This window comes from Papaver somniferum, chromosome 7 (genome assembly GCF_003573695.1).
Source record: "Papaver somniferum cultivar HN1 chromosome 7, ASM357369v1, whole genome shotgun sequence".
Classification (NCBI taxonomy): Eukaryota; Viridiplantae; Streptophyta; class Magnoliopsida; order Ranunculales; family Papaveraceae; genus Papaver; species Papaver somniferum.
In genome coordinates, this window is record NC_039364.1 from 155,319,605 (window position 1) to 155,336,508 (window position 16,904).

General features: G+C 37.6%; 1 protein-coding gene across 1 annotated transcript; it reads right to left on the bottom strand.

Moving 5' to 3' along the window:
- Positions 1-290: 290 nt before the first annotated feature.
- LOC113293095 (glycerol-3-phosphate acyltransferase 5-like) lies at positions 291-2,331 on the bottom strand. Its single transcript, XM_026541858.1, has 2 exons — positions 1,516-2,331; positions 291-1,398 (listed from the first exon to the last, which is right to left on the bottom strand). Exons 1-2 carry the CDS (start codon positions 2,113-2,115, stop codon positions 481-483), a joined length of 1,518 nt encoding a protein of 505 aa, XP_026397643.1. The 5' UTR covers positions 2,116-2,331; the 3' UTR covers positions 291-480.
- Between the last annotated feature and the right edge of the window lie 14,573 nt (positions 2,332-16,904).

Below are 16,904 nucleotides of genomic sequence, written 5' to 3' on the forward strand. Positions count from 1 at the left end.
ACCTAGTGCCAGACCTGGTTTCCCCTATGGATATCAGTACATATAAGGAACACAGCATAAAAATACTCTCCACATCTAAATCATACTAGTCGGTAGTCACCTGTTTGCTTCAGATTGGACAGTGTTTCAAACTCCAAGGTAAGCGTGGAGTATCTAAACGGCCCATACTTCTACAGACCCAAATAAAATTGGGTTATTTTGTACACCACAGCAATCTGAACAACAAAAAGAAGCTGGCGCTATTTTTATATAACCTAACTGTAAATCAGAAATAAGTCACCAACTCTGATAACTATTTTTAAAACAAATGATACAATTAACATTATCAAGAGAAGAAAACATATACTAAAAAATTACACCAGCAAATCTACATATTACACTTGAGAAAAATGCATCATATTTTAGAAGGTTAAGAAACAAACTAAACACCATTGATGAAAAACCAATGAAGAAAAACATGAACAATACAAGTGTGCTTCACTATTGAATAAACGACTTAGAAGCTTTTAATAGCTTTTTCAAATAACCAAGGCACGAAGTGTACGATGCGATCCCATCGTTCCCGGCAAGAACTCTATACTTATCCTTCCTGGTGAAATTTGTACACTCAAATCCTAGTGTTGCAGCCAAAATCCTCTGCACATAATTTGCAACATCGTGAGGATTCTTGCCGGCCGAGCAAGTTGCCTCTGCTGGCAACTGGTTCAAGAAAGTAACCTCATAAACCGGCCTTGGGTTCATAAAGAAGAAAATTGGATCCAGTCCTTTCCAACCCCTAGCCGTTGTTGCATGAAAGAACCCAACCCTGTAGTTCATTGCAACCGGTACAATCCGGTCCGTTAACTCAGCGAAAAGTGCGCTAAACCTCAAAAGAAATGGTTCTCGGCATGTGGTTCCTTCAGGACACACAACAAGGTCACCTTTCGTTAGTATACTCTTTATCTTTTCGGCATCGACACGACGAACTCTAGTTAACCGGATAGTTGGTATTGGGGATAAGATTTCTGATAGACGGGAAATGGAGTATGTCAGTGCAGGAACTTTACGCTGGAGAACAACAGATAGGATGACAGGGTCCATTAACGTCCGGTGGGTACATACGAACAGAACACCGTCGTTGGAATTTGATGGTGGTGGTGGTGGTTTACCTTTAACCACGACAGAAGCACCGAATATGTGGCTAGTGTAAGGGATAACAGACATTGGTAGTATTGCTCCAAGGGCAAGACGTGTTACAGCCAGTATAATTCCTATTGGAAACCATAAGATGATTAGGAGCGCCATTGATGTTGTCGGGCGTTTGACAAGACGACCATCATGGAAAATGACTGGTAGCGGTCGGATGAGTTGATGATCATCATTGTTTTGGTTGTTGATAAATGGTGGTTGCTTTTGTTCCTGCACACAGTTGAGAAATGAGAATGTTATATTTTAGATAAGTTGTGCATGCAAGGATGCATCTATGACACTCATGGATCTCGAAATTGTTATAAATATATCAAAATATTCACTCACCTTGCACAAAGATAGAAAGGAGAGACCATGTGCAGGACATTGTCCTAACCCTAAATCAGGACGTTCTCCCTTGAACCAGGCCTGAACACGATTAGTAACTGAGCCAATATCATTTCGAATGAATCCAGTTGAATATCCAAATCTATTGATCACAAGCTCACTCCCAATCACTTCATCAGCACGTAAATGTTCTTTCACAAATCGCTCCACCATAATCCGAGGACTTCTAGTCACTAAAACTCTCGTATCACAGGAACTAAAAATTCTCCAAGCATTCATATCTATATCATCCATATAAAACTTAGGTAACACTGCTCTAGCAACTGACTCAATCTCCGTCTCTCGAACTCCCGCAGTTGCCATAAATATACTTAACTTGAGACCAGCATCATTCATCCCAAGCAAGTTTAGCAGTTGAATCACAGGCCATACAAGTAATAATAGAGCGAACCGAATCAAACCAGACCCTTCAAATGCTAGTAGCATGAAGTATGAGAAAGGATCTATATCCTTCAATAGCGTGCCTTCGAGTTCTGATACAACTGATGATGATGACAGCTCCAGTTGGCGCCTGTGTTCTTCGTTTTGCCTAGCATCCATCTTCTGTTCTTAATTGGTGTATGTGCAACCGTTGTTTCTCGAATCTGCAAAAAGTTTAATTGTTCTACTTGTTTTTTTTGTTTTGAAACTAAGTTTAATTTGCTAATCTAATGAAATGAAAGTAGGGGTTATATGGTTATCTGATTAGCTTAGCAAGTTTTTTTTCTTTCTTAAAATTCCATTGAAGTGAAGAAGTAGTATTGGTGGTTTATCTGTTGACAACAACTATTATATATAGTGTCATTTTTTCCTATTCTTAGTTGATCTAGGGTTTTACTTGCTTCATCTTGTAGCACACGAGACTGAGGTTGGACCAATATAAACATGATGAAAAATTTGCTCACTTAACTTCAACTACTTTGTGTGTTTTCATGCAACCATTAATGTATATCTCCACGTATCCACCTAAAATCTTTTATGTCCAGCAATGCTGGACGCCTGGACTTTGTAAAACTTGGATTAATTTTATTACAAAGTTAGTTTTATTGTGAATGCATTGGGCTCTAAAAAAATCAATTTATCTTTTTCCAATAATATTAATCAATTTACCCATATACTGGTTGCGTGCAGATTTGTGCATATATGAAATGGATTAGTGTTAACCAACTACAGGGTTTAGCGTGCACAAATGGTGATTTAAAAACATGAACAAATTATAAATATTTCGTATTGTTGTGGTCTTTTACTCGGTTGTTTCTAATTGTACTTCTTAACGCATAATCAAGCTTTTCCGAAGGGAAATGTCTAAGAAACTTGAATTGTCCCAGAAAACACTGTGTGTCGTCCAAGCTTACGCATCATTTTCCTGGTGGAAATTGAACTATCCCCTTTCGGGAGTTACTCACAAAAGGATATCCCCTTTTGGATTTCAGGGTTTAAGTTGCTAATTATGAAAATGGAGTGCCATTAGTCGCTCCCAATTGTCCCCGGACAAATGTTAGTTACTTACATACTTGACGTCACTAATACCCTGTGGTTTTTGCAATCAGCAAAATGAACCCGGCCCTGCAACATTTATTTTTCATTCTACCTACTCTGTTTGGCTTGAAGTAACGGTAAATCTCAGTGTAGGTGGCTCATACGAGCAAGGGCTATGGGGAGTAGAACACTACTTCAAAATGAAATAGTGTGGCAAATTTGACCAAATTAGCTCCCACTATCGGAGCAGAGAAATCATCACACTAATGTTAAATAGAGAAATCATAGGTGGCTCATAAATTACTTACTCTACAAAGTGGTAATGTCTTTTTTCAGGTACCAGTTATATGATCTGGGATTGCGCTGGAAAATTGTAAGTTTATATAATGAAATTCTGAATTCATTAGCTAATAATAAAAATTTGTTCATAATTAAGAAAAGTTTAGGCCAAGAAAGGTGGTCGGAAACCTACCTTAAACATTATCAAAGTCAGTAGTATTGCCTCGTTCAATCACTATGATTGGGTAATCACATGTGATGATACAGTTACTTGGAGGGGAGGCCAGATGCAAATACTATGATGGAGCAGTAAGCTAAGAAGCTGAATGCTTTGCACTTAGCGAGGCAGTTCAATACTTGGACGGGCGATCATCTCAAATGCACCAAGGTTATATTTTAAATTGGATTCTCAAACTGAACTCTCATTTGAGGGCCAAGATTCCAGAGTTCATTGAAGAAAATCTTCTGTTATCAGTTATCTTAAGCGCCTTTATAAGTTTTTTTCTTATTGAGAGTGTATTTAACCGGAACCAAAACAATGCAGCAGACATATACTCTTGGTTGGCTGCAAAATTGATATTACTATGGATTGGCTATATATATGGTTAAGGTTTTTGGAAAACAGCTTGTACTCTTAGGTAAAGTACAAACTTATCATTCTTTTATTTATCATTCTTTTACAAAATTGATCATTAACAACCATGTAGCCGCCCTCTTCTCAACTTACTTATCATTCTTATCATTAAAAAATATTTTTTTACCGGGCATATTAAAATGATTGTTGCCACAATATTTGCCAGTGTTGTGCCATTATGGGCATGATAAGCCGTAAATAGACACGCTTTTCCGTTGGACAGAATCTCAGTGAACGGTAAGGAATTTGCCGTTTATATATATTTTTGACTATCATCTTTGCAACTCTTTGTAAGATTAAATTTAGATAACTCATTTCTTCTTTATTATTTCTTTTTGATCTAAATTAATATCGACAAGTTTCGTATTTAGATCATTATTATCATCAATCAATAACTTTCTAAAATCATTATTGTAATACAATGACATACGCTAGTTCGCGCATTTCTAACACCATATGAAAAGTCAAATAAATTTTCACGGGCATTTTGTTTCAGACATGTTAAGGGAGTTTCTCTTTCCTGTTGGGTTTTCTTAGGTCATACGGGTTTTTTTTTTTGTACATTTGTACGCTCTTTAATTTGTAATTCTTCTGCCCAAAAGACAGAAGAAAAATACAAGTCATAACTCCAAGTATACGAGAACAATACAAAATGAGATGGAAACATCATCATTCCGGAAACTTCTCAACCAAAAACATTTATAATTTCTTAATCAATCAAGTTCAAGATAACGATCCACCGATTGAAATCTCATGAGAAAAAATTTGGCAATTTCAGGCGATTCCAAGAATCAAATTATTTATTCTGAAATTAATTCAGAAAGCTCTACCTACCTTGGCGCGGCTTAGGGCCCATAACTCAGACATATATCCTCACTGTCAGATATGCGATGCCCAAGTTCAAGAAACGGACAATCATTTTTTTAGATCGTGCCCTTTTGCTAGAGCTATCTGGTTTGGGTTTTCTCTTGACAGGTTCATTTCGACAGGAAACACTGACTTGATTGATCAATGGATTAAAGTGTGGATCTCGGAAAAAAAATCAATTGACCTAGTGGAAAAAATAGTCACCATTCTTTGGTTCATATGGAAATACAGATGCTCGGTAGTCTTCGAGAAAATAAATCCTGACCCAATTAAACTGGTCGATCAGATCAACAGATTTTTGCACTATATACCCTCAATAACAATTCAAAAGGGAACTAACAACCAAAGGGTGAATCCGGTCAGTTATAAATGGTCTGATTTAAATAATGATATGATTTAAATACAGATTAGATAATATTTATAGATGCTTCTTTTAAGAAAGAAGACCTGTCCACGGGATATGCTTTTATTCTTTACTCAGTGGACCACGAGCCATTTATGCACATTTCAGCGGGCTCGGAGAAGGCGTCTTCGGCTCTTCATGCGGAATCAACAGCCTTATTAAAGGCAGTTACTTGGTTAAAAGAAAATATATTCTCAAGCGTTTCAATAGTCTCCGATTGCAAAGTACTAGTCGACAATATCAACATGGTGAGCACAAGCTTCCCTTGGCCAGCCGAAGACACTCTACAGGGAACCAAGATAATTTTGAAAGGTCTCCCTCAAACTCAGATAAAGTTTATAATAAGGAAGCACAATTCAGCAGCGGACTACTTAGCTAAAGAAGTAAGGATAAAAAAATCTCCAACATTTGTCTACCAAATTGCAATAAAAAATTCAGAAATCTAGCATTCTCTCTAATGTTTTTGATAACAATGAAATTATAAATCTCTTGTAGTTAACAAATTTTCTCTTTCCATTAAAAAAAGAAAAAATTTGTAAAAAGAAACAAAATAAAATTAGATTTCACTGTGAGTGGGTGGAATATCCGATAATAATATTACTCAGATATACCTGGATCATGCGGTGTTTTCACAAATATTTTTGTTACTTAATTACATACTAATATAGATAGTTGGGATTCGCCCAGCTGCCAACGAACTCACATTTTGACTAAGTTGTTTTAAGATATAGATTAATGTTTATCAACAAAGCTTAACTAACAATGACGAGTATGTTTATTAATTTGCGGTGTATGGGAGTTCACCTTCTTTGATACTGTAGCTCTTTTTATGTTTGCAGCTCGGTATTAGGTATAGCTTTTCTTTTCTTTCTTTTTTTAAGCAAGTTAGGTGTAGTTTAGTGGGAAAATAATAGACAAAACACAAATGAGTATCGTATCAGCTGAAATTTGCACATTATCTGGTCGGTATGCAGTTGGAAGTTGGATCTGTTTACGTATTTGTACACCCACCTTTCACACGGGGGTCAGGAAGACCGAGCTAAATGATTGGTGGAGAGTCGAAATTTTCAAAAGTCAAACATGGACGTCAACTTTTCCATATTGTTTCAGACCGTCTCTGACTTAATGGCCTATCATTATTGACGGGATTTGGATCAATTGGTATCTTATGCCGACAACAGACCTCACCTGCATTTTCCTAAGACTCGAGATATATGCATATTTACCGTAACATCCGTAATTAGACCTTCTTGGCGGTCCAGAAGGAAAAAGGACCATCCTAGCCACACCTTAGTGTGAATGCTAAACACAACGACAGGCAGGATCGACACGTTGCACGGACTTCTGTTTTTCCAGAAGTCGAAGTAAAAATTAACTTTTCTAGAAGTCATTTTGAAATCCGACAGTTAAACACCCTATTAATCTTCGAGCTTCGACCTACTTGTAGTTGCAAGTTTCCTCACAACCACATTCCAATATAACTATAATCAATATTAGGTAATCATCATTAAATTCTTCATTGATTATCAAGATTTAAATCGGTTTACAAGATGGATACAAGTATTACAACAATTTTACTTGCTCCTAGATTTACTTTCTCTCTGCTGATTTCTTATCTAACACTCACTAAAAGAATCCCCTCACAAGTAATAACCTCTCCTCTTTATATAAGATCTTACATAGTGGATGACAGCTAAGAGATCCTTTATTTTCGGAATCTCTATGCGATACGCTCGCTCATATACAATTACTCGTTCTCGCACATACTATACTTCGCACAGATCTTCACACTTTACTCGTGACTTTGCTGACATCATCCGGTGCGTCATCTCAACCTTGTTGTGTGCGATCTCCCTCGTTTAAGTTATATAGTCTTTACTTAGCATGCTTACTAACATGTGCGATATTTCACTCCTACATTTTGCCTCTTTCTCATTTCGCTTATTCTACAGAGTGAACGATATGAGAAACTTCCACCCTATATTATCGCATATGCTTGTCTTTTCACATTTTACTTTTCCGACAATTTTCCGGAATCCAAGTTTATCTATTTACACATGTTGATTTTCTTCCTTTTTACTGGTTCAACCGTTTGCAATCGGTCATCTTCTTTTACCTATTTATTGATTCTTCGTGGAAAATAATCCTTTCCTCTTTCTTTCATCGCCTGCAACTACACTTTTCTTCTATTCTCTCTCTTGTCGTTATTGTTCCTTTCTGCTGTTGCTGCTGTTTTATTTCTGCTACCTGCTACTATTTTATCATCATGAACCCTGAATCAAATTTTGTTTTCTTCTATCATGATTTATTGATTACAACTGTTACTTTTGGCTAACCCAATTCCCATACTGTTGCAGGAAAAGTTCTTCTCTAAGTGCTCTTAGAATAACCTCTAAATCTTCTTCTGGTGTCGAGAGTAAAGAATCGCATAAGAGGAAGGCTTCGCATAACAAAGAAGTAAGAAATACCCAAAAAAATTTAAAACAATATTGTTGCCTCTATTTTTTATCTATTTTGTTTTCGCAGACTTCCAATTCTGAGATGGGTGATGCCAAAGGACCTAAAACTAAGAAATCTCGCAAGCTTACTGTGATTAAGTCGAACATCTCTATTCTTGATTTTAATATCGGAAATGTCACCCCTATAACAACAGTTCAACCTTTGCACACAAATTCTCCTGTTACTCCTGTAACAACTCAAACTCTTGAGGCAAATATTTTTATTTCTCCAGTTCAAGCTTCTGATGCGAATGCCTCTGTTACTTTTGAAGAACTTTTTCCTGAAAAGGAACCTGCAGCTGATCAAGGGGTAAAAGGTGCTTCTACTATTGCCTCTGCGAATGTATTGAATATGGATCAAGCTTCCTCTCCGTTCATCAGTACCCATTCTCAACCAAACCCTGCTGATTTGTCTATCCCTACAGATTTCTCCATGCCTTCCCCTTCTATGTCTATTCCTTCTTCTTCATCTTCTCCTTTTTTACTAAATTCCCTTTCTCTGAGTAAGAAAGCTTTGGATAGTGTGAAGTCTGCTTCTCAAGCTCTATCTGATATTATCAATTCTTCTCAATCTTTAAACAACGATCCTTGCAAACTTCGCATATGTTCAGCTTTGAGTAAGCTTATGTGTGAATTCCCTTCTGATAGAGCTACAAGGAATGAGATCCTCTCTCAAATTGATCCTAGTTTCCACGTTGCTCTAGATGTCTTGGTAGCTATCTCTCATATATTAACTTTATCTTCTTTCATGTTATTTTAATTATGACTTCTTAATCTCTTAACTTTATCTTCTTTCTTCTTTAGGACTCTCATCGTCGCATGATTTTAGCTGAAGGGCATTTTGAATATAGTTGTTCCCAGCTGGAACTTTCGCAACAGGATGCTTCTTTAGAAAAGGAAGTCACTAGACTAAAAAGGGAACTCCAGGAAGTGCAAAAGTTGAGAGGAGAACTCGAAGTTGCGAATGTTGATGCCGAGAATCTTCGTAGTGAAATCGAAATCTTAGAGGTATTTATCATCATATCCAAATTTCTTGTTGTCCTCTATTATACATTTCTTCCCCTTTCCACATTTTTGTAAATTTCTCCATGCATTTATTAAGAATTAAACCAGAAGCGAATATGGGAAAGATATAATTTTCAATATCTTGTTGAGGATACCCAAGCGAATAACAAGAAGTTGCAAACTCAACTAGATCAATTATCTAACCATCATTCATATTCACTTGATCAGATTAACAATTTAACCCATGAAAATAATCTTCTCATTCAAGAAATAGAAGAATTGAATAGTCAAATATCCCACTTTTCTAAATTGTCATGCGAAGATGATCTGGTACACGAAACTTTATCAGAAGAAAATCGTATTCTTTCTAAGGAGAAGTGTTCTTTCTTGAAGAAGGAAGCGATGTTTTCGCACCAATATTCAATTATTCATGAAATAAACGAGAACCAAGCGCGAAATCTTCGCTCGTTAAGCAGTATGAAACATCGTTTAAGGAGTTAAAGTTCCAAAATGAAAAAATTATCCAAAGTAAAATAAATCTGACTGTGAAGAAGAATCTGCTTCAAGAACAATATGATCATCTAAAGCATTCCCACGATGTCCTTAAGAAAAAGAATAAGTCTCTCTCGGCTGACGAAAAGAAGATTCGATCCCGTCTTCGTGGTTCAATTGATGATGAGTTTGACAAGACTATGGAAAATATGAAGGATAATACCCTTGCTCTTTCTAAATTCTGCGAAGGTAGTCAGCTATAGTTGACTGCCTCATTGTTCTTTAGTCATTTCTTCGCATCTTGTTGATGTAGATTTTTTATTTAATATTGTTTATTACTCTTCCCAGATTCTGAAAGATTGCGTCAATCCACTGTTACCCAATTGAGATCTGATTTATCCAAGGCTCGCAAAGAATGTACGAACCTGGAGCTTTCTCTTTCTGCTTCTCGTGGTAGAGCACGAAGAAGACTCGCATATCAATAAAAAAATTTGGAGATCAATGCTAGAAACCTTGAAAGATGAGCTATTCTCAAGGCTCATGCCAATTATCTATCTGTAATCAATGGAATTCTTCTAAGCAACTCTCTTCCTGCAGTAAATCTCTCTTCTCTTACCATAAGCGAAGATGAAGAATATCCATAAACGGACAGTGACTATGAATTTGTGAGTGATGATGAAAGAGAGCAAGAGGGTGAAGAATATCATCTTCAGAAGGACAAGCCTGTGAGTGAAACCAATGCTGAAATTGAGGATCCTAGGCCCAGTATGGATGCTGAAAAGTCCTTGGTTGAGCAAAATTTCGTTGTTGAGCATTCTTAATTTTCTTTTCATCCAGATTTCCCTTCTTTGTTTCGATGTACTTATGTTTTAAACTTGTTTGTTACAAAAAATATAATATTTTGTTACTTCAATTTCCATACTTGCCTCTTATTATATTTCTTGTATGAAACAAGTGTGTAGTATTATGTCTTTGAATTACCTGCAAAACGATAATTAGATTATATAATTTTTCTTATGAGGTCTTATTTTTCCTTCCTATGTAAAGGTTTTAGCTTGCCTTATTTATGTGTGACGAGATCGCAGGCAGTCTTTACACTATAGTGTATCGACCCATTGATCTCCTCTTACCTTTTTCTTGTATTATTACCTCTTCAGGTTTTATCGCATAAATATGACAAGTCTTAATACTCCCGCGAGTAAAAAGTCTCATGAAATTTACGTCTTTTGACATAATTCAGCTCCCTAATGGAGGGTTCCGTCCTTATTTTCCCCTATGATTGCCCCTTCAAGGAAGCTTACCTCTACCGGGTTAAGGTTATGGCTCTTCCCATCCGGTAATTCAACGACCAGTTGATTTCGCAGTCTCGCATACACTACCGATAAGGTTTATGGTTGCGAGACTGCACCCTAGGTGTGGTATCTTCGGACCGAGTGCATCATAGTCAGGACTTGTCAACAGTGGCAAGGTACGCTCCAGACGCCCCGGGTACTCTTGACTCAACCGGGTACCTCGGCGCACTGATCGAGTTTCCGCACTCCTTGAGAGAGACTTTCTCACCTTAGGCTCTCAATCTAAGATTATTATCTTAGACTGAAAATTTAAGGTATCTCTCCCGGATGGGCATTTTCGTGTATTCTCACCCCAAATCTCCACAACTCAAGTTCCAGGGTCGGTGTTGTTTTCCCTTGAGTGTTGCTTTCTAGGTTTCTCCGACTATGACGTGCGATAGGTCTTATTTTTATATATTCTTTTGCCTCTTCCATGTATGCGAACTAGGATGCACGCCACATTCGGATTCCTAGTCTATCTGATAATAAATATCATTTTTGTTGCCTTATATCAAGGTCTTATTTTGCTTTTAAGAAATATTTCTTAATTTTGAATGAAATATGCGCATTCATTTATTATATTCGATGTTACATCCTTGCTTAACTTTGTATCTGTGTGATTTATCTCGCAAGCTTCTATGGATAATACTTCTTTAAGTATAGCCTATTCCAAGGTCGATCTAGTTTACGACCTGTATCTCTTCCCTCTGGATCCGTTAACTGACAAGCTCCATTTCCAACTACCCGTTTTATTATATAAGGTTCATCCCACTTCTTTTCTAACTTCCCATCTCCTCTTTTCTGGTAAATTGGAATTTCGCGTAACACTAATTCACCTGGCTGAAACTCTCTTATTTTAACACGCTTGTTGTATTCTCGGGATAGTCTTCTTTGATAATTTTCCATATGTTGTAAAGCGACTTCTCTTGTTTCTTCTAGATCATCCAGTTTTGTTAAAATTAGATCTGCGCTTAGATTCTTCTCCCAGGCTTCTTTATTTGTGGTAGGAATAATGACTTATGTTGGTAACACTACCTCTACCCCATATGTCAAACAGAAAGGTGACATTCTTGTTGCTTCCCTCCTTGTTGTTCTGTAAGCTCATGCTACATTATGCACTTGTTCGCACCACCCTTTATTATGCCCCTCTAACTTCTTCTTCAAAGTCTCTGCGATCGTTTTGTTTGTTGCCTCTACTTGTCCGTTGCTTTGTGGGTATAAAGGAGTAGATTTTCCATTTTGAATTTTGAATGCATTAAGCAACATTTATATATTTTCGCCCTCAAACTGTTTCCCGTTATCAGATATCAGCTGTGCAGGAATGCCAAATCTGCATATAATGTTTTCAAAAATGAATGTGAATATGTCCTTGTATCGAATATGTTGAACCGCTTTTACCTCTACCCACTTCGTGAAGTAATCTGTTGCGACGATTAAGTATCTCTTTTGTCATGTTCCTGGTATGAACGGTCCAACAATTTTTATTCCCCATTTTCCAAAGGGCCATACGTTTGTTGATGTATTCAACATTGCTCCGAGTGCATGTATCTTTTTTCCATGACGCTGACATTCTTCGCAACGTCTTGAGACTTGTTTTGCGTCTTCATGCATGTACGTCCAATAGTATCCTTGAATATTTTCTCTGTATGCGAGTGACATTCCTTCGCTATGATTGCCAGCATCTCCATAGTGTAATGCCTTTAAGATTTCCATGCCTTCTTTTCACGTAAGACATCTGAGCGAAGGTCCAAGAAATGATCTTCTATAAAGCACACCATCTCTTAATTCGTAATTTGTCGCACGACTTTTTAATTTATGTGCTTCTAACCTTTTTCTTGGTACTTCTCCCTTTTCTAAATACAAATGGATCTCAGTTCTCCAATCCTTATCTTCACTCATGTTTTCCTCCTCCGTATCTTCTACTAGCATCACATTTGTTTGTTTTTCTTCACCTTTTTCTATAGATGGTAAAAGAAGTGTTTGTATTTTGATGCCCCTTGCAACCGGATCTACTAACATGGATGGTATGAAAGCCAATGCATCTGCGAGTCTATTGTCCTTTATGACTATATGTCTCCATCTTATTTTTGGAATTCGCACTGCTAACTCCATAACCAGCTTCTTGTATTTTTGTAAAGATAGTTCATTTGTACTATATGTACCTTCTATCTGACGAATTACCAACTGGGAACCACTAGTTATTCGCGCATCTTCTATCTTCATTTCAATGGCTAGTTTTAGTGCATGCACCACTGCTTCATATTCAGTTTCATTATTATGGATGTGAATTCCAACCTGAATGAGTAAGCATTCGTGCTCCTGTTGGTGAAATGAATACAATACCAATTCCATTCCCTTCTCCATTGGATGATCCATCGACTAATATCTCCCATCTATTTGGATTTCATTCAGTTAATAAGTCTTTAGGATTCCTATGTTCTTCATCCACTTCCATCATATCTTCTACATATTCATCTTCTTCTATTGGAAACTCTGCGAGAAACTCTGTGATAACTTGAGAGTTTGATGAAGATAAAATTTCATAACCAATTTCATAGTTTCCTAATTGTGTATTCCACCTTTCAACTCTCCCTGATCTTTTTGAATTCTTCATTGTGGCTTAAATTGGTACTCTTGTTAATACCTTTATCTTATGAGCTTGGAAATAAATGCGAAGCTTGAATGATGCATACACCAGTACGAGAATTAATTTTTAAATTTTTGAATAATTTTTCTCTGCTAAGTTATATGTTTTACTTATATAATATATTGGTTTTTCTATTCCTTCATCCGAAAGTAAAAATACTGCACTTAATGCATGCGATGTTGATGCTAAATAGAGTAACCGTTCCTCTCCTGGCTTCGCCTTTTTCATAATGATAAATTCACCAAGTAATTTTTTATGCTTTGTAATGCTTTATCACATTCTTCCGTCCACTCAAATTTGGTTCCCTTCTTTAATATGTTGAAAAAGTGTTTACACTTTGGTGGACCCGGGAAAGCGTATAAAATTGAAGCGAAATGAAAACGGGCCTACAGTAATACCGCAAGTGCACGGTCGTCAGTTGTAGCTCGTGCAAGTACGGGTCGATCCACAGAGACTGGGTGTGTTTGGAGTTTCTAGCTATTTGGGCTCTAAATTGCTATTGGGCTTTAGGTATCAAAGGGTTGTGGTACCAATGGGTTATGAATACCCTTTGGAACTGTTGGGCTTTGAATACCCTTTGAGTAAATTGGGCTTAATGGGTTTGTTGTAATGATGAAGTGCTTTAGGCCTTGGGCTCAGTGTAGTGAACTGAGCTTGGGATTAAACCTGGGCTTTTGGTATGATTTGGGCCTTAGCTGGAGCTAGGCTTTTTAGCTATGAACCTGGGATTTTAGCCTTTGGTTTCAATGAAATGAACTTGGGCTCAGTGTTGAAGTGAGATTTGGGCTCAGTTGGCTTGTATGAGGATCTGGGCTTGAGCAGTAGCAGAAGCAGTGCACAGCAGCAGCAACAGCAACAGCAAGTAGTAGCAGCTGGGGGAGAACAAGGCAGCAGAGCACTAGGCAGTGAATGCAGTAACAAGAACAGGAGAAACAAAAAAGAAGAAAGAGCAAATAGTGGCAGTGAAACTGTGATATTTACAAAGCAATGAAGATGGTAGTGAAATAATGAGACAATGGAAATGAAGCAAAGAGAAAGACCAAGGCAGTGAAGTAAATGTGACAGTGAAGCAAAGGTAACAGTGGCAGTTAACAGGAAACAAAGCCAAATAAACCAAGGCTGTTAGCCAAGGGCAGGGAGGAGTTTGCAGCTGTGGCTAAGCTAAGGCTTAGAATCCACCTTGTGTCCTAGCTAAACAATGCAAAAACTTAAGCATCCAACTAGAATGGGAAGAGAATCAGCTTGCTCACTGATTTGCCCCTAGCATTGACTGTCTTTTGAAAGCACAGTCAATCACAGGCATATCAGAGCACCAACTTCTTCCCATTACTCAAGCAAAACAGGCCTTCCTAGCAATTCATCATTCATTAGTGCACTAAGGTTTCATCTGAGCCTCAACAGTGAACTCGGAACATAATTAACACTACAATGGAACTAAACATGATTAACAGGAACAACACACATTTAAACTACAATGGCAAAACAGTAACACACATTTAAACAACACATTTAAACAACACACATTTAAACAACACACATTTAACAGGAACAACACATTTAACAGGAACACATTTAGAATGGCAAAACAGTAACACACATTTAAACAACACACATTAACAGGAACAACACACATTTAACAGGAACAACACAACATTTAAACTACTAAACAGTGAATGAAAATTGCAAAACAAGAACCCTAAAAATTAACAGTGAAATTAAATTAACCCAATTAGGGGGTTTCTCGGCTAACCAAGAACAACCTTTAACATCCTACATCACTTCCCTTTTATAGCTTACAACAAAACCCTAAATTTCTACAAACCCTAATTTGAAAATCCCCAAATCAGCAGGATTAGGGTTTCGAGAATAACTAAAATTAACTCACCCTCTGATGCAAATAGACTCGACCCATGCTTCTTCTGACCTTCCTGCTCCTCTCTCATGCTTCAATTGACGCCTCTGCTGCTCTAATTGTTCCCTAGTTCGAGTTATTTTACTCACCCCAAAACCTAGGGTTTCAGTGGTTGTGAGATGGGGAAAATAACTAGGCTAGGGAGATGGGTTTGAGGTGGTGTCGGGGTATGGAGATGGTAGTGAGGCAGAGGGTGGCAGTGGACATGGAAGAGAGGCAGGAGCAGAGCTCGACTGCAACTGTCGGGGGAAGAAGAAAGATTTTGGGGAAAAAAGATTTGGGGAAGAAGAACTTGTTTGGGTGAAGTCGATGGTTTTGGATGCTAGGGTGTTGAGCGGGTGTAGCGAACTTTGATGATCTGCGACAAGGAGCGATGGATGGGAAGATGGTAGGTGGATCCAACGGCTATACGGAGGTAAGCGTGGAGAGACCGTCGGATGAAGGGATGTAGCAAAACGTACGACCCAAGATGGAGATGGGCGTTGCGATGTAAAGCGGGGGCTTCGGAGTTTGATGTGCGATGATGGAGCGACCGTAGGATGCTGAAATGCTTCGATCTGACGGCTGAAATCCGAGACGGGCTTGGATAGTGGAAATGTGTTTGAGTAAGGGTTTTGGGCCTTGGGTATGCCAAGCCCATATCTTCTTTAAGGACAATTCTTCTTCTTCAAGCCCACTTCTAGCCTTTTGGTCTTGTGCACAACATTCTTCGCGGCTTCCTTGTGTAATTCCTCCCGGCTTTTCACTACTTTTCTGCTCTTTTCCGCTCTGCTATTCATCCAAACTTTATTTATTACCTAAAAATGCAAAATTAAGTAAGAAAAATATTTATTCTTGAAAACAATGAAAATACAGAATATGGGATAAAATGTAGAATTAATGCACAAAAGATGAGTTAAATGCCAAGAAAAATATATAGAAATATGCACTTTTTAGCACTCATCACACTTATCCGAAGAACGCGAGATAAACCTTCCAAACGATGCTATCAACCCATTTAGTTTTTGAACATCTTTCACCATTGCAGGGGGTGGATATCTCTAACTGCATGTACTTTTTTTGGATGAACTTCTATTCCTTTTTTGGATACTATGTAACCCAAAATTTTTCCCGATGATACACCAAAGACACATTTTTTTGGATTCACTTTGATATTGAATTGTCGCATTTGTTCAAATATTTCTCGCAAATCGTCAACATCATCCTTCGTCTCTTTACTCTTAATTAGCATGTCATCTACATATACCTCTAATGTTTTATGTGTCCACTTTTCAAATACTTTCTCTACCATTATTTGATACGTCACACCCGCATTCTTCAATCCAAACGACATTTTCGTATATCAGTATAAACCTCTTGGTGCGAAGAAAGCAGTATGTTCTTGATCTTCTTCAGCCAAAGGGATTTGATTATAGCCTTTATACCCATCCAACATCGAGACTCTACCATTTCCCGATGTCGATTCTACCATTTGAGGGATATCTGGTAAAGGAAAACCGTCTTTAGGACACACTTTATTTAAATCGGTGAAGTTTATGCATATCCTTATCCCCTTATTCTGTTTTGGTACGACTACCATGTTTGGTATCCATTCTGGATATTTTTGGCTGGCCTTATAATTCCTGCATCCAGCATCTTCTGCAACTCCGCTTCTATTTGAGGATGATAATCAATTGAAATATTTCGTATTCTTTGTTTGAACGGCTTTACATTCTTATTAATGTCCAATTTATGGAATGCGATAGACGGATCTATTCCTGACATTTCTTCCATACTCCTTGCGAAGATATCGTTATATTCTCG